The following is a 24,869-nucleotide window of genomic DNA, read 5'->3' on the forward strand; positions in this document are numbered from 1 at the left end:
ATTTATTACTTCAATATATAACTTTTCATTTAAAGCCTGCATTATTGACGACTATTGACAAATATTCTGAAAAATCATTAAAACCTAATTCTTTCACAAGTGAATTTGTCAAGCCTCTTTTTAAATTAATTTGTGAATATACAAAGAAAAAATTATCTTAAAAATAAAGCCATGCCAGTACCAGGCATTCAAAATTAAATTATTTAAAAATTAATAATGTTCTAAATGGAAAATTTTAAACTTAATGCTTCTCATTTTTTAAATTGAATAAATTGATGAAATTGATTTGATTGTACCATTAATTCAGTAAATCAAAATTTTAAAATAAGAAATTATATTTACTGATAAAATGTATTTCTAAGTCTTTCTAAAAATTATTGATAAAAAAACATTGCAATTTTAAATGATTGACTAATATTAAAATAATAATTCTTTATGTTCTTAACATTTAGTTTACCCCCTATAATTTCTAAACTTTTTTTTCCTTTAAAAAAATCAGAAAAATGAAATTATTTGGAAAAACTTACAATATCTTAATTTACCGGTATCGAGAGCAAAGAAACGACCGACAATACACAGGAAGCGCAACGTCAAGTTAAAAAGTTAGGATAATAAATAAGAAGCTCTAAGAAAGGTGGGTCTAGTCCTAAATTTGTATAATTATGAATTTTTTTCTAAATAGTTTTTTGCTCTTTTCATAATTATTAAAATTTAGGACCAGACCCACCTTTCTTAATGCTTCTTATTTATTATTCCAATTTGCCAACTCGATGCGACGCTTCGTGTGAAAATAAGTTAGGAAATAGAAAAAGTGTGGGTAAGGTAGGAATCTGGTCACGTGATCCACTCGTGACATGGCCTTAAGGGCATGTGACACAGCTAAATAACTATATTATCGACCTCACTTTATCAGTTCACTGAATGTTTTTTTGAACCTAATAACTTTTTTTGTAAATAAAATATCGAGCTGAAACTTTGGAAAATGTATTAGAGTTAAATACAGTACGTTTAGGTACTGCATATTGGTAGGAACTTCACTGAAAATTATTTTATCTTTTTTCTGAGCATCGACATTTTTTGAACGTTCGAACTTTTTTTATACATAAAATATCGGTCTCAAACTTTGAGAAATGCAAAAGTCGAAAGAAAATTACGTTAAAGTACAAAGCTTAATAATAAAAGATCTAAAAAAATATATTTCAACCATCAATTCCATCGGCATTAGCCGGTAACGTTGCACACGAAAATACGAACCCTGGCGGCCATCAAAGTTTGAGACCGATCTTTTATGTATAAAAAAAGTTCGAACGTTCAAAAAATCTCGTGGTTCAGAAAAAAGATGAAATAATTTTCAGTGAAGTTCTTACCAAAATGCAGTACCTAAACGTACTCTATTGTAATCTAATACATTTTCCAAAGTTTCAGCTGAATATTTTATTTACAAAAAAAGTTCTTAGGTGCAAAAAAATATTCAGTGAGATGATACAGCGAGGTCGGTAATATAAGTATTTGGCTGTGTCACATGCCCTTAAATGAAATCTGTCTTTAAAAAAGTAAGCAAAGTGATTAAAAACAAAGCGTACATCGTTTGACATAAAGCGTATCTAAAAATGCGACAGTATAGATACAAGGTCACTGTTTCGACTTCGCATTGGCGGCAGTGCACCAATCACGACAAAGGCAAATGTGGGCATGATAGAGTCACTTGGTTTGGCTCGCGCTACCCACGGAAAAGTTGACTAGAGTGCACCTTTTGATGAAAAAAAGAGTTGCTACGAAAGCGCTTTACAGTGATTGGTTTGCGTTCGCCAGAAAAAAGTCTGAAAACGATAGCTGAACACCGAAAGTTCGCGCGTGCGCTTTGCATCACGAGAAAGACTGAAAATGTTCACGGGGATTAGCGACTCGAAATTCTGTCTTCTGACTCAAATAAAAAAAAAAAATCGAGTAAGCGTAACGGATATTTGGAACTTTCGTGAAGGTTAAAATATAATTTGATAATTTGATAATACTCTAAATTAGCGATCTTTTAAAGTTTAATCCCTTTAAAATTATGCGCATCATAGAAATCTTGTTTTACATTTGTATCTTATTAATTGACAATATAATGTTTCTCGTGCGTTTTAGTGCGCGTATAATACTACAAGTTCTATGTCTAAGATGATAAGATGGCATTCGGGATTACCGGCTGGAATGATGTGATATACACAGGGTACTTGCTGGTGTCCAATTTGATTGGAAGCCCAGCAAAGGAGAGTTCCATAATCTAGTTCATTCATAGGTGTATAGGAAACAATAGACGAAGTTCCAACTCTGGCTATATGTCCGGAGGCAACATCCATACTCTCTGCTGAGTTGTTGAACGTCCACCGAAATTCCACTTTTGGTGGATTCGCGTCCACCTGACAAGATATATTTGCTTTTTCTTGTTTAGCCACTCCGTGTATCTTTGTCTGGTTTGGCTTGCAAGTTGGTGCAACTAGAAAGAAATCCAGAATTTAAAAAAATGCAATATTACCTACCTCATACAAAAAAGAGATTTACAAAATATTTAGGATCAGATTCAATCCATTTCAAAACTTTGAGGTTGTTTTTCGAGAAAAAATAAATTGTAAACAATAAATGGATTAGGAAATAATAAAGATTGACAAAAAACATCTGCAATACAAAAAAATCCACCAAGTAAAAATGATCAGTAAAGCAACATAGTTTGTGAAATCAAAGCTGGCCAAGTAATTCTAAGGTATCTAAACTTTATAATGTTCTCAAATTGATAAAATTACAGAGATTTTGAGAATATGTCGAAAGGAAAAAATTAAAACCTGGAGAAATTATTATTATTATAATAATAATTATTATGATTAAAATAAAGAGGAAATCTCGACAAGTTTTTATTTTTCCCCATTTTAATGTACATCCCTCAAATTTTTGGAATTTTATAAATTTAAGAGCGATTACTAAAAAATTTATTAATTTAAGTCCCAATTATTTTCCATCTTTCCTTCGAATGATAAATTATTTCTGAAATTATCTCAGTATAATACTGAAATCCAGAAATAAAAGTACGCAAAAAGTTTAGTCACACAATTGTCGCAAACTACAAATAAAAAATCATAAAACAATATAACCACTATTTTTGAAATATTTGAGATTGAAACAATATTGCTATGATCGAAGAAAATTTCTGTTTTGTCAAAAAAATGACTTTAAATGAAAAAAAATGAATTTTCTCAAATCTAGTGAATTTTCTTGATACAACAAATAATGTATCATATCAATAGTCTAGGGAACGAAGATTAAAAAGGTGCCTTTTCACCAACAAATTTAAGAATGAAAACAAGGTATGCCATGATGTAGTTTCCATGCCTGGGATGAAGGCCTATATGTATGCAGGCAAAAATATTTGTTCAGAACGAATTGCGCAATGTTCAAAGTTGGAGAAATCAAGTTTTTGGGAGATTACGATCGACGTATTGATTTGCGACAAAAAAGTTTAATCGTTAATTGAAGGTGTCACTAAGATCTTCAATTTGGTAGCCCATTTTGGAAAATCTAGTTATTTTTACGAAAAGTGCATGTAGCTCGAAACAATAAATATTTTTTGAGAACAGTTATTTCTTATTAAAAAAGGTACTGTTCTTTTGGTGGGGCTAATTTTTTTTTTGACGGGTCGCAAAGCCATACGAGTAGACACAATTTGTTCCTAAAGAGTAATAATCTAACGTACGCTTAGCCGCTAATTGATGTTTGTGTATTAAGTACGTTAAAAATGGCTGCAAAAGAATAGTTCGTTTTTATCTCGTAACCAAATGGAATAACTTTTATAATTTTTACCATAAGCAATCGTAATTAAATTCAATGGAAACTTACTGATTGCACATGATTTGAAGATGAAAATATTTTCTGTGCGTTCATTGGGGGGGGGGGGGGGGGGGAATTTTTTTCATAACAATTATTGCAGTCGTAATTTTCAAGACATACAACTAAAATTGCTCAATATTATTAACTGGATAGTAATACTGATTGTAGTTACATTTTCAGAAAAATCAGTTTTGAAAATACTGTTCATAATAGCGGTTTAATTACGACCAAATGCAGTCGTGGTGTATGGCCATGGAGTGGGGGAAGCTGCTTCCGCCTAGGCGCACCTGATGGCCGATGACGCTGAAATTGAATTCATGCGTTCAAAATGTAACAATTGGAGGTATCTCATGAAAGAATAGACATATTAAAATGTTCTTTTAAATTTTAGCTATTCTTTTGTTCTGCTTCCAATTTTGCATTAAAAACTCAAAAAACGCACGTCTAGTGCTTCAAATGTAAGTTCAGTTTGTTATATTTTCACTAGTTGAACAATCACTGAAATAATTTTTCGATATAATGTAAGGATCAGTTTGTCATTTTAATATTTATTTAATAATGTTGCAAAAAATGCATACTGCTTTCAAAATTATTTTTTCACTAATCTCGGGTCATAACATTTTCATGAAATTGACTGAAGTAAATTTCCGATTTTTAAACTTTTCCTTATCTACAGATTAACTGTACATCAAGTTGAAGATTTCTCTTGAAATACAAGATATAATAGCACTGATGGAATTTCGAATGGTCGCAAGTATGCAATTGTTTTGTATTTACATTACCTGGTTATTGTTTCTCATAAGGCGCACATAGCAGCTGTGGGATGATTCTCGTAGGCCACTTTGTCAGTTTCGGCTAAGGATCAACACTACTGACATCATATGTTTTCGTAAGCAAAAAGTTTGTCAAGGTGAATTGTTACAATATTTACAGTTTGCGATAGATAGTGTAATAAGTGCAGTATGCAAAAGCGTACCCAACAGTTTTATCAGTACATGTAATCTAATGATGTATTATAGTGAATGAAAGCAAACATTTTTGTTCGTTAACAATTTAGATGAGCATTTCAGAAATGTATTCTACCTACTCCCGGAAAGTTTCATTTTTAAAACACTTTATTCTGCCTCCGCATATTGCGTGTAGAGAAGTTCTTTTCATCTAAATATCTTATTATATTACAAGGTTCAACATCATTTTTGTTGTTGTTGATAAAGCATCATTTTCGTTCAAAGCTAACTTTTCTTTTGTTTAAATCTTTGTTTGCTACTGAAAACTCATTGTTAAAAACTAGAAATCTAACTGCTCCATTTTTGCCTGAATTTATTTAGTTTTTTTTGTGTTTTTTAGGTTAACAAAGTTCAACTCTCCTGATTACAATTATTCTTGAAAATGTCAAGTCTTACTCTTCTTGTTGAGGACTATTTCTTTAAACTGAAGATCCATCACTTTGCCTGGCATTTGGCGGGGAGAAGGATATATCTTTCTTAATGAAAATGTAAGAGAGTTTTTTTTCCAAAATAAAATTTTCACTTCCCACTACAAATATAGAAAAAAGGGATTCCCTGCTAGTTCGTCGTTTGATCATCGTGGTTTCGCTCGATTGGATTTAAAAAATGTAACCTTAATTATTGGGAGCCTCTTTTTTTTAGTTTTTTTCCCAGTTAAAAAGTATGTATTCAGAAGTGATATAAAACCCGTTTCTACCTTTTTTTCATCAAACCACAATTTTGATGTTCTAAAATTGTATGTAATATGAGGTATAGTTTGCCTGAGGATGACCTACTGATTAAGGTCGAAACATCGCAGGATGTAATTTTTTAAACTTCAATTAAAATATTGGCTCTGAATATTCCTTTTCTTATTATTTCCTGCTTGATCGTAAGTCCAAAATAATTAAACTCATGTTCATATTAAGTTGAATAAAGAACTACATTTATTTCAATGCGCCCTACTCTAAAACATTATTAATGCTACAATGAATTGAATTGCTTGCCTTGGAAGTTTCATACATTATTGTTTTGGTTAGGTTTAACATTTTTCGAGGATGGTAGCTGTTGAAGAGGACAAAACTTGTATCATTTGGGAAAAGGAATTGTTGTCTGAAAATGCCCGCACTATCGGGCGCCGCAGAATACAATCTCTCATTGAAGCTAGTCGCAAAAGAAAGGATAAGAAGCATCTACAACTAAAACAATGTGAATCCCTGAATGTCCATAATGCGTGCAATATTTCCTGTGTAAGGAAAGGAAATGTTAAAGCGGAAAGAAAAGTATTGAAGTAGTCTGTTTTAAAAGAAAGGCGAATTCGATCAGAAGGAAGTAAGTTCGAATTTTGTAAATTTTGTTTTATTCGCGGAAATAATGCAAATTGAAATTATCTTAGAAATCCGTAATCAGCAAGCGTCGAGTAAATTGTGCTTACAAACAATCTTCTTAGTGATTTTGTCTTAACTCTTAATTTCTCCATTTTTTTTTACAAAACGATATGACCCGAGAATAATGAGTAACAAATTTTGAAGTCACTACGAATTGTTTGTAAAATTATTGTATAAATATCAAAGTGACAAACTGATAATTACATTATATCGAAAAATTATTTCAGTGATTGTTCAATTAGTGAAAGTATAAAAAGGTACACTTACCTCTTAAGCACAAGACGTGCTTTTTATGATTTTTTAATTCAAAATTTGTAATTAGTGATAGGGCGAAAGGAGGGAAGGAAATCTCTGAAGGATTCTGGGTGGATAGGGGGTTGAGGCAAGGGTGCCTGCTTAGCCCAACGCTTTTTGCAATTTTGATCGCAATTTTTTATCGAGAGATAAGGGAGGGGAGTGAAAGTGGAAGGGAACAGCGGTGCAGGAGGTGAAAGAGTTTATGTACCTGGGGCTAGGGAAGAGGTTGTTCGCAGATGATTTTGTAAGGAGGATAAAATTGTTTAATTCGCTAGTGATGAGTGTGTTATTTTACGGAGAGGATGTTTGGGGGTGGAAAGTAAGTAAGGAGGTGAATAGGATACAGAAAAGGTATGTAAAGTGAACACTGGGGTTGGCAAGGAATACGCCCAACTTTATTGTCACGAGGGAGACAGGAAGAACGAGTTTAGGGATTATAACAGGGAGTCGAGCGTGTAAATATGATGAGAAATTTCTGGAAGAGGGGGGGGGGGAAGTAAGCTGGTTAGGGAGTGTTGGTGGGAGAAGGAGAACAGACATAGTGGGGCCAAGATGGAGGTGAAAAGGGAAAGCTATTTTAGAACGAACGGATTGCAGATGGATGAAGTGATAAGGATGCACGAGGAAGGAAGGTATATGAGTTGGTTCAAAAGAATGGAATGGAGAAAGAGAAGGCAGAAGAAGAGGAGAGAATAAGAGAGTCAAGGTATAACGGGAACTATGTGTGGATTATGCCAAGGGAGAAAGCGCAATATTTGTGTGAGAAATGAGAGCGAGGAAGTCAGGAACTTATAGCGAGTACGAGGTGCGGGTGCATGGAGAATTATAATAGGTTCTGGCTTTCTAGAGAGAAGAGAATGTGTGAATTGTGCAGGAAGGGGGATGCAAAAGTTGAGCATTGGTTGGAGGAATGCGAAGAGGTGGAAAGGAGTCGGATAAGCATGGAGGTATTGTTGCATGAAAGGGGAGACAAAGGGCAGTAGCATGGTTGAAGGGGGCGTTGGGTAAGATGGAGAAAAATGAGAAGCAAGGAGAAAGAGGAATGGAGAAGGAAGGATTGTAAATAGGAGAGAAGGTAGATGTAAGGAAACTGTAAATATTGCAAATAGTAGTTAAGTATTAGGCGTTAGCCGCGGAGACATAGGCTGGCAACGCGAGGCTTAGCGAGGAAAGAGAAACATGCGTGCGAGGCGAGGCGCAGCGAGGAAGGTTAGAGCATAGAGGCGAGCGGATTAGTTACAAGGTGTGGATGGATGTTAAATTTTAATAGTTAGCTGTAAGAAAATTCTGTAAAAAAACTGGAAGTGTAAGCAAGTCAATTTTTTAAGGGCAGCAGGCCGAAATATAAACGTTTATCAATCTATATTTACCAATTTCAGCTGTATATCTTGAAAATTACGACTGAAATAATTGTTATAAAAAAAATAACTCCCCCCTCCTCAATTAACGCACAGAAAACATTGTGATCTTTAAATCATGTGCAAATAGTAAGTGTCCATTGAATGTTCTTTCGATTGCTTATGATGAAAATTACAAAAGTTATTCCATTGGTTTATATGACAAAAACGTACTATTCTTTTGCAGCCACTCTTAACCTATTTAATACTCAAAAATCACTTAACGGCTAAGCGTATGTTACACTGTAACTCTTTAGGAATAAAATTTGTCCACTTTAAAGGTTTTGCGACCGGCCAGCAAAAAGTTAGTCCTACCAGAACAACAGTACCTTTTTTAAGAACAAATAGCTTTTCTCAAAAACTATTTATTATTTTGAGCTCAAACTTTGCATATACATTCAGCTACATAAAACACACATTTTGAGAGACTTTGATGGGTGTACATGCACTTTTCGCAAAAATAACTAGATTTTGCAAAACGGCCATTTTTGCCGGTTTTTATTACTTTTTGAGGGAAAGCATCAAATAATCTCAATGTGCGACCTACCAAATTAAAGATCAAAGTGATACCATCAATTAACGATTAAACTGTTTTTCGCAAATCAATACGTTGACCGCAATCTCCCATAAACTTGATTTCTCTAACTTTGAACATTGCGAAATTAGTTCTGAATAAATATTTTTACCTTCAAACATATAGGCCTTTATTCCAGACATGGACACTACATCATGGCATACCTTGCTTTCATTCTAAAACTTTGTGATGAAAAAATCCTTGATTCCCTGGACTACAAGGATATACTGTATATTCTATATTCTTAACCATTTTTCTGCATGAATATTAATTATTTTTTGTGATATTCGCATTTTTTCACTTGGGAGCGATTCAAAACCGTGAATTTCGATAAATTATAAAATTATTTGTGAGAGAGCTTTACTCACACATGACGTTCAAATAGAAGGGTTTACTTTCGCCATCGCCTTCCGTATTGTACCCAACGCAGGTGTAATTTCCAGCACTTTTCCTCTCTACGCCTTGCAATACGAGACTTTGGTTGCTTATAATAATTCCCAATGGAATATTGTGATGCAGGGTCTTTCCCTATAATACCAGAAAATAATATTGTATTGATGAAAATTTTTGAATAAATCAAAATATAAAAATGTTCATATTCTTTAAAATAAAAATTCTACAACCAAAATTGTATTACTGATTTTTTATAAGAAATTAATTAATTCTCTTCTTGAAATTCTTTTTTGGATTTTTAAAACTAAATGCTACATAAAGAAGAAATGAAAAAAGCTTTGAGGTAAGCTTTATTACAGCAATACCTATCTGTATGACAAGACACATACAGTATTTATTATAAGCTCCTTTTATTGTTTATCTCTTTAAGCTTTTATTACTATCCTCAAATTTAGTGTCAACTTTCTCAGAAATTGTAGATAATGTTATGCAATTTCATGACAGCCTAGGAACTCCCATGCAATCATTGACTATAAACTTGTAATCCCACCCATACCAACAAATATTATAGGATATTTAGTATATGAATATAATTATTTTCCTATGCTGAATTTCTTATTATTTATAGAGACTTACACTGATTTTAGGAATTTTAAAGGATCTTAAGGATTTTCAAAATATTTTAATTATTTAAAGAATTTTGAAGATTTATAAACATTTCAGAGGATTTTAAAGGATTTTAAACAATTCTCGAAAATTTTTATAGATTTTAAGCGATTTTATGAGATTTAATAACGATTTCAGGGCATTTCAAAGATTTTCAAACACATCAGAAGGTTTCAGGAGTTTCAAAGCATTTTAATGGTTTTCATGGAACGTTCACAAAAACATTTAATTCGTTTTCCGACATTAAACAGATTTTCGCAGATTTTAAGGAATTTTGTCACATTTTAAAGGATTTCTGAGGATTTTTACTTTTTTCAAAGATGTCAAGAGATTTCAAAGAAGTTTTTAAGATTTCCAAATATTTCAAGTTATTTCTGATGAACTTTAGAAAATAAATTAAATTAAATTTCAAGGGATTTATAGAATTTCCAAATATTTCAAGGAATTTATAGCGATCCTAAATATGTTGTTAGATCCCCAAGGAATTATTATAAATTTATAGGATATACAAAATTCCAAGGAATTTCAAAGAATTTTTTATAGAATTTCCAATGTATTTCAAAGGATTTCTGGTGAACTTAAAAAAGATAAATTAAATTTTAGGAGTTTCTCAGGTCTTTGAACGAATTTTACAAGATTTAAGAACCTTATTGAATTTTTAAGGATGCGAGGATCTCAAGAGCTTTCAATTGATCCATACTTTTGAAAATGGATTTTCACGATCTCTTAAGAGTTCAAGAGATTTTAAGGTATCTCAATGACTTTGAGAAATATAAAAAATTTTAAGAGATTTAGAAAAATGTACAGTTTCCAAAGATTTCAAGATATTTCTAGTAAATTTTAGAAAATAAATAAAACTCAATCAAATTTCAAAGGATTACTAGAAATTCTGAATATTTTGAAGGATATCAGGGTATTTCAAGGAATTTTATTAAACTTAAAGATACACATAAGTCTTCAAGGATATTGAGTGATTTTAAAAATCCTGGCGATTCTAAATATTTCAAGGGATTTTGAAGTATTTCAAGAGATTTCATCAAATCTTTAAGGATTTCAAAAGAACTTGCACGTTGCTCGTTAATGAGAAGTTTAACGAATAAGTTTAATTAAAATTATATTCAAGTGCTTGAAGGTATTAAGGTATTTTAAAGGATTCTAAAGAATGTTCAGAGATATACAAAATTTCAAGGAATTTTTCGTAGAATTTTGATATACTTCAAGACACTTCTAGTAAATTCATGAAAATAAATTAAATTGAATGAAACTTAAAAGGATTTCCAGTAATTCTAAAGATTTCGAGGGATTTAAAGGTATTTCAAGAAATTATTAAATCTCCAAGGATTTCCAAAGATTTTGAACATTTCTATGGATTTAAACGGATTTTTAAAGGGAATTTGAATGAATAAGTTTAATTTAAATTGTCTGTAAGGGCTTACAAATGATTGATAGGTTTTCAAATATATTTTTATGGTCTGTCAACATTTCGAAGGATTTTAAGGGATTCTAAAAGTTTTTAAATATATAACAAATCGGAACAGAATTGAAAGAAATTTTGTAGAATTTCCAAATATTTCAAAAGATTTTCTAGAAGACTTCTGAAAAAAATGTAATTGAATTAATCTATAAAATCTCTGAATTTTCCCCCTTATTTTAATTTTAAGGTATTTCATCAAATTTTACGTGATTTTATTAAATCCTAAAGGATGTGACGGGATTTCAAAGATTTCTAGGGATTTTAAGGTTTTTTTGAGAAGTTTAATGAATAAGTTTAATTCAACCTATATTCCAGGGACTTAAAATGATTTATACTTCACTGAATAAATGAAATCTTATTTCAAGAGATTCCATTTCTTTACAAATTTGAATTAAATTTCAAGGGATTCTAATGATATGAAGGGAATTAAAATATTTTTTCTGCGTGAAGTCTATTTGGGCGGAATCGTTATTTTTCACTTGTGCATTATTTATTCCCATGCTGATTATTCTGTAATTGACTTCCTCTAATGAATTTCCTATCATCCATGGAATCTTTTTGAATTCCATGCAATGTTGCAATATTGCAATCTAGTGTAAATAAAAAATCTGTGTAATTTAAGGATGGATTTAAAATGATGTCTAAAAAATTCTAATATTACTTTTTGGTTACAAACCTGATGCCTCCACTCCACTTTATAAACAGTAGGTTCAGCTCGAATCAAACAGTCAAAATAGACGTCTGTCCCCTCTCGAATAGTATCTGGATTGAGGGAGGTTCCAAGCCTTATTATAGTCTCCGGTACGTCTGTAATTGCGAAGAAAAAATGTCGAATAAATAAAAAAGTCATTTAGAAATACAACAGCGTTAAGAACAAATTAAATTATGATTTACAAGCTCACATTGTATTTCTAGAATCCAAACGTCTTCTATCGGGCCGGAGGGCATGATTGAATTTTCAGCACGGCAAGATAAATGTCTTCCAGCGTCTTCTTTTGTTGCCGTAAATGACAACACGCTCTTAGTTGTGTTACCGTCACTGGAAGTCTGTAACAATATTAGTTATGATTTTTTTTAGTGGGTCAATTTTGTTTTTTAAATTTTCCTCTCTGATGTTCTCATCGTATACCGTAAAATAATTATAAATTTTTTTAATAATCAATTATCTCTTTCTCTGCATCGCAGATAATAAAATTAGTGATTTTTTCTTTCCCACAAATTTTAAACTATATTTTAAATCTTGTTTGATGCAGTTTTGTTGTTTATAACTTATAATAGTTATAAATAAAAGGGCATTCGTATAAGTTAGAATGAATTAATCGAAATTCAGTGGTATATATTAAAATGAAGGCTGTATCTAGATTAACAGAATTTCGGTGTGCGTATAATAATTATTATTCGTGAGCCTTGACACTTAATTTTTGTGAAATTTAATAAAAAATTAAAGATGAGCCATTGCGATAACTTGAAGGCAAGAAAAAATGTTCAAATAACTCGCAATTATTTTCTGAGCTGATTAATCTGATTTATTAGTAACGTATTTAAACCTTATCTGGAAATATTTTTCAGACGGATTTAGTAAATTAATAAAAGAGAAACATGAAGTAAATACAATGCATTTCTTAATGTCGCCTTAAATGACCTCTAGCATCATGAAACTCAATAAGAAAAGGTATTTTTTAATATTTTTAACGATGATCTATTTTTAAACCCTGACCCAAGCGTACGGGGTTATAAGGTTCACATAAAAACTCTTTAAGGTAAGTAATCTCGTGTGTCACAATACATGCAAGTCGGAAATTTAACGCAAATATTCTTCGTAGTCTAAATAAGGTATATTTCTGAAAAATATGATGTCTTCGTTCGAGTTTTTTGGAAATTTTAGTTCTGTTCAATTCTGACAAATTTCATGAACTGGTATTGCATTACATTCACTAGGGTGGGTCCAAAAAACAAAATTCTGAAAATCGGAAATAAAAGTACGTGGAAAAGTAGCGTGCACGGACTCTGAAAATTATAATTAATTTGCATTCGATTGGTCCTTGATTTTTCGAGTTAACAAACTATGTTTGACGAAATTTTTATTCGCGTAATTTTTATATTCACGTGGATGTCAATTGTTTTACATTTCTGGAGACCCTTAGTGACTCGCAAAGTTTTTATAGATTTTTATTTCTAGCCACATCAGAGAATATTAATGTTTAGTAGACCCCTATTTTCAAAAGATTATTTTACAACCTACAGAAATCTAGAGGAAATTTATTCAGGTATCTCGAACATTTCTACTGGTAAAAATATCCTAGAAAAAATTTGACTAGTCTAGGGAATCATACTTGAAAAAAATCAAAGACTCAGTTTTCACAAATGTAATTATATTTACAATTATGATTTCCTGGACTATTCGAATTATTTTCTAACGTACTTTTAGCAGTAGAAGCGGTCTATACCTGAAAAAATGTTCTCTACCTTTCTGTATGTTTTAAGATTATTATTTTTTTAACAGCGGTGTACTAAGTATTATTAAGTAGTTTGTATTAATAATTACTAATAATTCAATATTTTATTACTATAAGTGGTTTTTCATGGTTTGTTGATTTAATGATTACAGGCTTTAGACTCGATTAAGAATGCACCTTATTTGGTTGAAAATGGTATTATTTCGTTTGAAATTGAATTAAATTGTTAAAAATTCAACAACTTTGTTAAAAGTCATGCTTCTTAGTTTGAAATTCGTTTTCTTTTTGTCTTGAAAATTTGACTAATTTGATGAAATTATTTTTTTTCTTTGCATACATGACATCGCAAAACTTCTATATTGCAAGAAAGCGCAATATGATAACGTATAATCAGGTCCCGGAGTTTTGTACGATATTAGAATGAACTATTATCAGTGAAAAAAATGATGTTAAATTTTGTTGCTGTCCTCTGCTACGGCGTCCTTAACAGCAATGGGAAAAAGGTAGAGCATGAGCGAGTTCAAACTTTAAATCGGGACACCAGATTTAAAACAGTCACAGAGAAAAGTAAAAATTTGCTGCAGGTAAGACCTGCAACGGTTAATGATTAAACATATTTCGGCGAAAGTTTCACTGAAGTTATGTTAAATTTTTAGTAACAAGATCAATATTCAATAAAAAGGAAAATTAAAAATTAAATTTTCTATCAAAAAGATTAAATATCTATAAAAATAAACTCAAAGAGAAATTTATTAAAATTTTTATTTAGAATAAAATTATTTTCAATAAAAACACTAATTTTTAACTGAAGGGAAATTAATTTTAAAGTAGAAACTAATCTTTTACTGAAAAAGAATAACTTTTAACCAGGTAAATAATTTTTCAAAGAAATATTTAAATTTTTAATGAAGTGTTTAAACTATCAGATGAATTTTCAACGAAAAAGGCGAATTAGTCATCAAAAGGATTAATAGCCTGTATTTACACAGTAATTTTCAAAAATATAAATAAACTGTTAAGAGAATAGTTAAATTTTCAAACAAGATCTCTTTCGAAACATAAAAATGCAATAGTTGAACTTTTGTTAAAAAAAAAATTAAATAAAAATTGTTGTTGTTACAAAGCAGTTGAATATTGTTATAATTTTTTTAACTTCCCTGTAAACAAGCAGAGTTTCATAAAAACAGGTGGAATTTCAATCCGAAAATATAAATTTTCAACAAGAACGTTATTTTTTAACCTAATGGTTGAGTTTTTAACCAAATTGTTATATTTTCAGGTGAAAAAAATTTCAACAAATTAGTTGAATTTTTAACCTAAAACGATGAATTTGCAACATAAAGTGTAATAGTTAATATATTCAACAAAAACTTTTTTTTATTTCAAATCAAACACAGTATAATTTTCAATCAAACAATTGCATTTTTAACCAAAAAATTGATTTTCTACAAAAATAGAAGACTTTTTAACAAAATACATGAATTTCCAACCGAAAAGTTAAACTTTTAAATAAAAAGAAAAAATATTCTACTAAAAATGGTATGGTTGAATTTACAGTTGTAAAAATTTATTTTTTAATCAAAAGATGGGTTGTTAACGAAAAATATAATAGTTGTTGTTTCCACCGAAAAAGATTTGAATTTTAAATTTAGAACACTTAATTCAAATAAAGAAAGAGGCATTTTTAACAAAACCATTTTAACTCTTAAATAAAACAGATTAGTTTTCCATCAAAACGTTGCATTTTTAAACAAAAAAATGAAATTTCTATTAAAATAAAGATTTCTTTAAACAAATTACATGAAAATGTAATTTCAGTACTGCCGCCCTTCTAATAAAATATTTAAATATAAACTGACTTTAGTTTAATCAACTAAAGGAATCGAAATTAGTTTTTAATGTGTCGAAGTGAAAAAAGTCGAAGTAAAATTGAGAAAAATACAGATATAGTGAAACTCGGATACTGTGCCGTTTTTGGGGCTGGCGACCAGTAGTGGGAAACAAACCTGATTGAGTTCCACTCAACTTTTTTTTTTGGTCACGCCCGGGTGACCGCTGCACACCCCGCGCAGCCCCTTTTACTCCTACTTACAGCGCAGCATAATTCTGGGAAGAACTACATCAGGTGGCCTTATATCAGAGTGCCACTGTAATTATATTTTTAACGGTACTATGTAAATATTAATACCCTCATTAATGGATTTTTTTTATATAGATTTGTAATAATTTAATACAAATGCAATTTAAAAAAAAAAGATATAAGGCACATTATTCCGTGTTTGAAATTTTTTGTTGTTGATATATTCAGCGCATTGTAGCGCACGTATAGTATAAAATAAAATTTATCCGTTTTTAGAAACAAGGGTCACATATTTTTTGATAGTATTAAATCAAATAGAATAATGGCTTTCTAGAGAAACTGAAGTAGTGAAAAATTCCCCTCTCTAGATCGGTAGCAAATGTCCTGTATAAAAAAGAAAACATAGGGCACAAAATTGATTTTTCCTTCTAACGTACCGTTTCTTTTGAGTGGAGTAAGCGTTCTTCATTTTTCCACCAACTGACTACGGCCGCTGGTCGGGATCCGGAAGTCAGACAAACCAATTCGTACTTCTTGCCGGATGATAGGGGTTGGTTAGCGCCGACGATGCTTACTTCCAAAGGGCTGACTGTAACAAAAAATTCATTTTTTTACCACTAGGGATTGAGATTCTCTTTCAGTATAAAATATTAATTCGGCCATTCCAAAGATTTTTGGTTAAATCCCAGCCAAGATTCTGTGTGAAAATGTGATTGATTTAGGTGCCGATTTTTTTTATAAAATTAGGAGCCCACTACAACTTTAAAATTATGCATTATAGAGAAAAACATTGTACAGAAAAAATGAGGATGTCAATAAAGAGCATAACTACTACTTAAAACATTGATTTCAAGTACTGATTATTTTAGGAATGTCCCTAGTTCTTATGACTAGACAAGGTATACAAAATACAACCAATGGAAATCATTAATTCTGAAAAGATGAATAAATTTTGTTGCAACTATCTTTTTAATAAGACCGCAAGAAAAAACGATAAAAATCAAATTAAAAAAATTACACGTAAAGTTCTGATTCGAAAAATCTAATTCTTCGTTTTTAAGGGTTTTCACTGTAACAGTCGCGAATCCAATTATAAAAAAAAACTTTCAAATGACCCAGTTATTTTTACACCCATATTGCTTCAGTGGGGTGGAACAAGAACCAGAGGGTTGAAAATATTCAGTGGAATAAGAACGACGTTAAGATATTAATTTTTTTCTAGAGGAAGCACTTACACGAGCTTGAGTTTTGTAGTGAATTCCATCTATTAAATTAAAGATCTTACTGAAATTAAATAGATTATACTAGAAGGATTATTTTTTACTTATTTAATTTTGTAATGGATTTCTCTCTGCAAATAATAAAACTAGATTATATTTGAGCATACTACATACATATATTCTTAAAAGGGTAAATAACAGTATAAGTGAATATAGTAGTCTTATATACTTGTTATTACAAAGAACAATGTATAAAAATTAAACGAATAAAAATGCTATATCTTTGTTCTTTATAATTGTTTTAACAGAAAATGTTCTTTTATTTACGCATGTTTAAATATTAATATCGTGAAACGTCAGATCAATAAATCACAGTTCAAATTCATACATATTAGGGTGATTCGTGTTATACGGGAGAAAGAAAATGATTTTCAATTAGGGACACGCACACTAGATTAAGTTGCACCGTTTTAGTAAATGAATTTAAAAAAAAAGTTAATCATATACGATTTGGAGGTCCCCTATTTGAGTTATTCATTTTTTATTATTTTTATTTTCACAATTCCTTGAAAATGTGTGTTAATCACAAAAGAAAATATAAGTATATCAACAAAAAGTTCCTTATTATAGGAAAAAATAAAGCAACTAAAAAAAAACTTAAATTACAACAAAGTCTTGTTAAATTGAAGCCACAACAGTTTTATTTAAAAAGTTATATAGATTCAAGGAAATGGATACGTAAGTAGACTATCTCAAAGTAACACTAACATAGAATTGGACTTGGCTTAACTGCGGATTGTTATCAAAACACATTTTTCAGTTTAATAATAAAATGAAATCATGCTTCCGCAATATTTAATTTCTGAATGTGCAAAAATAATATTTGATGTGAAGAAGTTAGCCAATTCCCAGAAAATCGATGAAGAATTTTGAGATTACAATTGCATTGGTTTTCAAAATTGGCTGTGGATAGTCATTAAAAAGGAAATTTTGAATTTTTGCAAGTATAAAAGAATGCTCTTGACTTATGGGAATTATGAACGACCATGAAAAAATATTGGCCCAGAAAAGTTCTAGAATTCTGTTCCGCAAAAAAACAAAATTGAAGATCGCGATAACACACTAATATCAATGCTAAAAGGTTCAAAATGTTACTAATGCCTTCAAATTTTAACCAAAATGTAACTAAAATTGTTGATAAATTTTGTTTGTTTTAATAATTGTATCAAAAACGATATTTTAAACAAAATTCTCTTACCTTAATGTGTATGTGATTTTTTAGGAATTTTGTTCTGTTCCGCAAAAAGACGAAACTGAAGATCGTGATAACACACTAATATCAATGCTAAAAGGTTCAAATAATTACTAATGCCTTAAAATTTTAACCGAAATGTAACTAAAATTCTTAATAATATTTTGTTTGTTTTAATAATTGTATCAAAAACGATATTTTAAACAAAATTCTCTTACCGTAAAGTGTATGTGATTTTTTAGGAATTTTGTTAATGAAATAAAGCTATTTATGATGAAAAAATGTTGGTTGCCCAGTTCTGTATTGCAATCTTAAATGTATGAATTGTTTAAAACTCTGATTTTGTGTAATTTTTAATTTATAATGCAATATGTCTGACGTGCAAGAAAGAATTAGAAACATTTTTAAATTGTGCAATTGAAGAATTAATAATTCCAAATTATTCTAATTAAATAAGATACAAATTTGCACAACCTGATACCCAAATTTAAATTTTGTTGAGTACTCGTAGCTTTCAAATTTAAAAAGAAAATTAATTACACAGGACCACAAAATGGTTTTGGGATTCTACTGGGATTCTAATAGGTATACTGTATGTTTTTGGGGACGATGAGCATGAATCCATTCGCAGAATTGAGCCAGCATATCAGTATTTGCAATCAAGTTCAAAAAATGGTTAAAAGCCTCGAATTTCTGTATGAATTTCGTCCTCAAACCTACAAACCCCAAATTAACAAGTTTCAAACCAACAAACTAACAAGCCGCAAACCCACAAACCCCAAACATCAAATCAACAAGCCCCAAACTCACAAGCTTATTATCAACAAGCCTGCAAACCCCAAATCAACAAGCTCCAAACCCACAAGCTTATTATCATCAAACCTACAAATACACAAGCTCCATATTCACAAACCTAAAAAACAAAAAACCCACAAGCCCACAAGCTCCATATCCACAAACTTAAAAAAACTTAAACCCACAAACCCACAAGCTCCACATCCACAAACTTACAAAACCCAAAACTTGCAGGTTTGGGGTTTGTGGCTTTGGGGGTCGTGAGTTTGTGGTTTATAGGTTTGCAGCTATGAAGATAGTGTATTTGGAGTTTGTGGACTTGGAGCTTGTGGATTTGGGGTTTGTGAGTTTTGATAATTTTAGTTTGGGGTTTGTAGGTTTGTCGATATGGAGCTCGTGGGTTTGGGGATTGTTGGTTTGGGGTTTGGGGCTCGTGGGTTTGGGGCTTGTTAATTTGAAGTTTCTAGGTTTAGGGAAGAAATTTATGTAGAAATTTCAGGGTTTTAACAATTTTTTGAATTTTACTGCAAATCCTGACGTGCTGGCTCAATTTTGCGAATGGATTCGTGTTCAGCGACCCCAAAAACATAAAGTATATCTGATAGAATCCCAGTAGACACTCAAAACTATTTGGTAGTCATGTGTTATTGACGCCAAAAAAATATTTTAATTTTGAACATTAGTATTCAGTTTATTATCGAATGTTCATGAAATGTTTCAAATTTTAAGAAAGTAGTTCCTATACATTCAGTTTCCAAATGGGACGATTGAAAATTCCTGACAAATAAAATTCTCAGTACTGTAAAATTTCCGATTCGGGAAATTCAATAATAATGAAATTGCTTAATGATAAAATTTCCGAATTATAAATTATCTGAATAATGAAATTTCAAAATAATAAAATTTTCGAATAGTTGATAATATTTCTAAATTAGAAAATTCCTACATAATAACATTCTTGGCAGAAAATTGACGAATGTTTAAATTTCCTCGAAAATATCCGAACTAGAAAGTCCCCGAACTTACATAATTAAATTTTTTTAATATAAATATTATTTATTGATTGAAAATGCAATAATAAAATGTTTTCATCAAACAAATAATTTTTAGTGTTCAACTGTCTGAATTTAAAATAAGAATGATTGAAAAAATTATCAGCAACAAATTTATTTTTTCAATTATTGTTATTTCAAATTGAAACAATATTATTCGGCAATTTTCTGACGGAAATTTTACTATTATGATTGCATTATAATTGCGTAATAAGAATTTAAGTTTCTTCTATACAATGGACGTTCGAGAGCAAATGTCCAAAGAACTATTGTCCACAAAGAATTTGAACCTGAAGTACTTTTTATAAAGTACTAATCTTCTATAAAACATTCAAAATATTCGAGGATATTACGGAATTTTATATACACCAAACTGTCACTTTTGATGAATCATCAACCAAAAAAAATATGAGAAAAAAAACGTTAAAATTTTTGAAAGCTCTTGAAAAATCCTTACACGTTTAAAAATACCTTAAAAGATTTCAAATCCTTTAAAATCTCATACTGAATTATTGAAATCAATTGAAAATGCCTTTGAATCTATTAAAATATCCTAATATATATCAAATCCTTTAAAATCTCATATTAAATTACTGTCAAAAATTGAAAATTCCTTGGAACGTTTTAAAATACTCTCAAATATTTCTAAACCTTCACAATATTTTGAAAGACCTTGGCAACAGTTGACTAACTCTTAATAAAAATAGTTAAATTTTCAACTAAAACAATTAGTTTTCTGCAAAAAAATGTGTTAAATTTGTGTTAAACAAAATATTTAAATTTTTAAACAAAAAGTTAAATTTGTATCCAAAAGGCTGGATTGTATAAGAAAAAAAGGCATTTTTAATCAAATACATGAACTTTGCACAAAAGAAATTTATTTTCCATAAAGTATAATTTTCTTGTAGTTAAAAGAAATTAATTTTTAAAGAAAACCAAAAAAAATTCCACAAAATAATTAAATTTTCAGGAATAAAATTTTAAAATCTCTTGAAATTTAGCAAAGCTCTTGAAAACTCCTTGCAATTTAAAAAATACCCTAAAATATTTTAAATCCTTTAAAATCTCATATTAAATTACTGTAATCAATTTAAAATTCCTTGGAACCTTTGAAAATACTCTTAATTATTTCAAAACCTTCAAAATCTTTTGAAAAATCTTGACATCTTTTAAAGATTTTCAATATACTTTGGAGTTTTTTTAAACATCATTGCTATAATTATTAAAATTCTTTGAAATTCCTTTAATTTATAAAAATGAATTAAAAATTCAGTGAAATGTTTTTAAACATCCTCAAACATTTAAAATCCTTTAAAATATTTTTAAATCTCTTGAAAATTCCTTGAAATTTTAAAAATACCCTAAAATATTTCAAATCTTTTACAATATCATACTACATTATTGAAATCAATGAAAAATTCCTTGAAATCTATTAAAATAACATAAGATTTATTAAATCTTTCAAAATCTCTTACTAAATCACCGTAATCAATTGAAAATCCCTTGGAACATTTTTAAATACTTTCAAATATTGCAATACCTTCAAAATATTTTGAGATACCTTGACCTTTTTTTAAAAAAGATTTTTAAACTACTTCTTTAAAATTCTTTGAAATTCCTTAAAATTAGAAAAATATGATGAAAATTCCTTGACATCTTTTAAAAACATCCTCAAATATTTAAAATGCTTAAAAATCTGTAGAAATCTCTTGAATATTTTTTAGAGCTCTTGAAAATTCCTTGAAATTTTAAAAATACCCTGAAATATTTCATATCCTTTAAGATCTTATATTAAATTGCTGTAATCAATTGAAAATTCCTTGGCATCTTTTAAAACTTCCTCAAATATTAAAAATCTTTACAATTCTTTTTAAATCTCTTGAATTTTTTAAAGCTCTTGAAAATATCTTGAAATTTAAAAAAAAAACCATGAGATATTTCAAGTCCTGTAAAATCTCATACTAAATTATTAAAATTATTTAAAAATTCATTTAAATCTATTAAAATATCCTAAAATATACCAAATCCTTTAAAATCTCATATTAAATTGCTGTAATCAATTGAAAATTCCTTGGCATCTTTTGAAAACTTCCTCAAGTTTGTAAAATCCTTACAAATCTTCTGAAATCTCTTTAACACTTTTTAAAGCACTTAACAATATCTTGAAATTAACAAAAAACCATGAAATATTTCAAATCCTTTAAAATCACATACTAAATTATTAAAATCATTTAAAAATTCCTTGAAATCTATTAAAATATCCTAAAATATATCAAATCCTTTAAAATCTCATATTAAATTACTGTAATCAATTAAAAATTCCTTGGCATCTTTTAAAACTTCCTCAAATATTTAAAATTCTTACAAATATTTTGAAATCTCTTGAAAATTTTTAAAGCTCTTGAAAATATCTTAAAAATTTTAAAATACCGTGAAATATTTTAAATCCTGTCAAATCTCATACTAAATTATTAAAATCGCTTAAAAATTCATTTAAATCTATTAAAATATCGTAAAATATATCAAATCCTTTAAAAGCTTTTGAAATCTCTTGAAAATTCCTTGAAAATTTAAAAATGCGCTAAAATATATACATATAATTTTATAATTATATACAAAAATCGTTTTAGAAATAGTTAAACTTTAACTCGAGTAATTTCTATTAAAACTTTAATTTAATAGTTTAACTAGTCTACAAACAGTTACATTTTTAATGTTTTAAAATTTTTCTGTTTTCTAAATCTCAGTCTGTAATAATTTCATTCAGAGATTGCCCAATGGAAAAACATACATTTAAATTCTGAACGCATTCAATTTATTTGAAATAATTAATTTTTTATAAATAAACTTCCAAGTTTGCAATTCTAAATTTGAAGACTTGAATCCCATCGAGTTGAAAATTATTTCTATTTCGTAGTTGAAAATGTTTGAAAATAAAATTTCGAAAGTTAGGAATTTTTATTTGTTTCATTTTCAAAACTCTAATGTACAAACATTTCAATATTTAACGTTTTGAAACTTTTCTCTTTTTTAAATTTCAATCTGAAGCTTTACAAAATTTCAAGATATTGCAAAAGATTTTCAAAGATTTTAAATATTTGAGGATGTTTTAAAAGATGTCAACGAATTTTCAATTTATTTTTATAATTTACAGAAATTTCGAAGAATTAGAAAATGTTTAGAAGGCTTTTTCTTTAAATTCGAAAGTAATTAAGAAATCCTAAAAAAAAAGTCCTAGGCATTTCAAAAGGTTTTGAAGGATTTTAAAAATTTGTGAGAATTTTAAAGATTCCAAGGAATTGTCATTAATTAAAGTAATTTAATATGATATTTTGAAGGATATGAAATATTTCAGGGAATTTGCAAATTTTCAAGGAGTTTTTATGAGCTTTAAATATTTTCAAGAAATTTCTAAAGATTTGTAAGGATTTTAAATATTTGTGAATGTTACAAAAGATGTCGAGTAATTTTCAATTCATTTTTATAATTTCAAGGAATTTCAAAGAATTTTAACAGAGTTATTTAAAAAAATTTCAAAGTACTTTAGAAATCTTTAAAAGGTGTTTAGGTGTTTGAAAACATTTTGAAGGTTTCGAAATACTTGAGAGTATTTAAAAAGGTTTCAAAGAATTTTTAATTGATTACAGCAATTTAATATGAGATGTTAAAGGATTTGAAATATTTCAGGGTATTTTTAAAATTTTAAGAGATTTCTACAGATTTTGAAGCATTTTAAATATTTAAGGATGTTTTAAAAGATGTCAAGGAATTATCATCCTATCTTTATAATTTTAAGGAATTTCAAAGAATTTTAAAGAAGTAGTTTAAAAATCTTTAAAAAAAAAGGTCGAGGTATCTCAAAATATTTTTAAGGTATTGCAATATTTGAGAGTATTTTAAAATGTTCCAAGGAATTTTCAATTGATTACGGTGATTTAATATGAGATTTCAAAAGATTCAATATATTTTATGATATTTTAATAGATTGCAAGGAATTTTTAATTGATTTCAATAATGTAGTATGATATTGTAAAAGATTTGAAATATTTTAGGGTATTTTTAAATTTTCAAGGAATTTTCAAGAGATTTCAAAATATTTTAAAGGATTTTAAATATTTGAGGATGTTTAAAAATATTTTACTGAATTTTTAATTCATTTTTATAAATTAAAGGAATTTCAAAGAATTCTAATAATTATAGCAAGGTTGTTAAAAAATTCCAAAGTATATTAAAAATCTTTAAAAAATGTCAATTTTTTCAGAAGATTTTGAAGGTTTCGAAATATTTGAGAGTATTTTAAAAGGTCCCAAGGAATTTGTAATTGATTACAGTAATTTAATATGAGATTTTAAAGGATTTGATACATCTTAGGACATTTTACTAGATTCCAAGGAGTTTTCGAATGATTTCAATAATTTAGAATGAGATTTTAAAGGATTTAAAATATTTTAGGCTCTTTTAATACATTTCAAGGAATTTTCAAATATTTTAAATAATTTAAAGCAATTTCAAAGAATTTTAACTATTTTTTTTTCAATTTTTCGGGTTGAAAGTGAAACTGCTTTGTTAAAAATTTAGTTTTTTTTTGGTTGATGATTTATCAATTTAGTTAACAAATTTTTTTTGCTGAAAATTTAACTATTTTGTAGATTTTTTTTTGTTTTGTTTAAAAATTAATTTCTTTAAACTACAAGAAAATTATACTTCGTGTAAAATAAACTTCTTGTGTGCAGAGTTCATGTATTTGATTAAAAGTGCCTTTTTTCTTATACAATTCAGCCTTTTGATTAAAAATTTAACGTTTTGTTTAATAATTGTAATATTTTGTTTAAAACAAATTTAGGAAATTTTGTTTGCAGAAAACTTATTTTTTAGCTGAAAATTTAACTATTTGTATTAAAATTTAGTCAACTATTAACTAAAATTAATGTTATATTTTATCATTATAATATTAATATTAATAATATGTACAATAGTA

The 24,869-nt window shown here is 28.8% G+C and overlaps 1 protein-coding gene across 1 annotated transcript in view; it reads right to left on the reverse strand.

Annotated features, from left to right (window-relative positions):
- The window catches only part of LOC117173867 (hemicentin-1-like), a 208,528-nt gene that overhangs the window by 18,092 nt on the left and 165,567 nt on the right, over positions 1 to 24,869 (reverse strand). Inside the window, exons 6-10 of the mRNA XM_033362513.1 lie at positions 16,010 to 16,161; positions 11,939 to 12,083; positions 11,713 to 11,843; positions 8,872 to 9,031; positions 2,186 to 2,479 (exon numbers count right to left, since the gene is read on the reverse strand). Coding sequence (XP_033218404.1) covers positions 2,186 to 2,479; positions 8,872 to 9,031; positions 11,713 to 11,843; positions 11,939 to 12,083; positions 16,010 to 16,161 — 882 coding nt within the window. The remainder of the gene's footprint in view (positions 1 to 2,185; positions 2,480 to 8,871; positions 9,032 to 11,712; positions 11,844 to 11,938; positions 12,084 to 16,009; positions 16,162 to 24,869) is intronic.

The sequence above is a fragment of the Belonocnema kinseyi genome, chromosome 5, assembly GCF_010883055.1.
Source record: "Belonocnema kinseyi isolate 2016_QV_RU_SX_M_011 chromosome 5, B_treatae_v1, whole genome shotgun sequence".
Classification (NCBI taxonomy): domain Eukaryota; kingdom Metazoa; phylum Arthropoda; class Insecta; order Hymenoptera; family Cynipidae; genus Belonocnema; species Belonocnema kinseyi.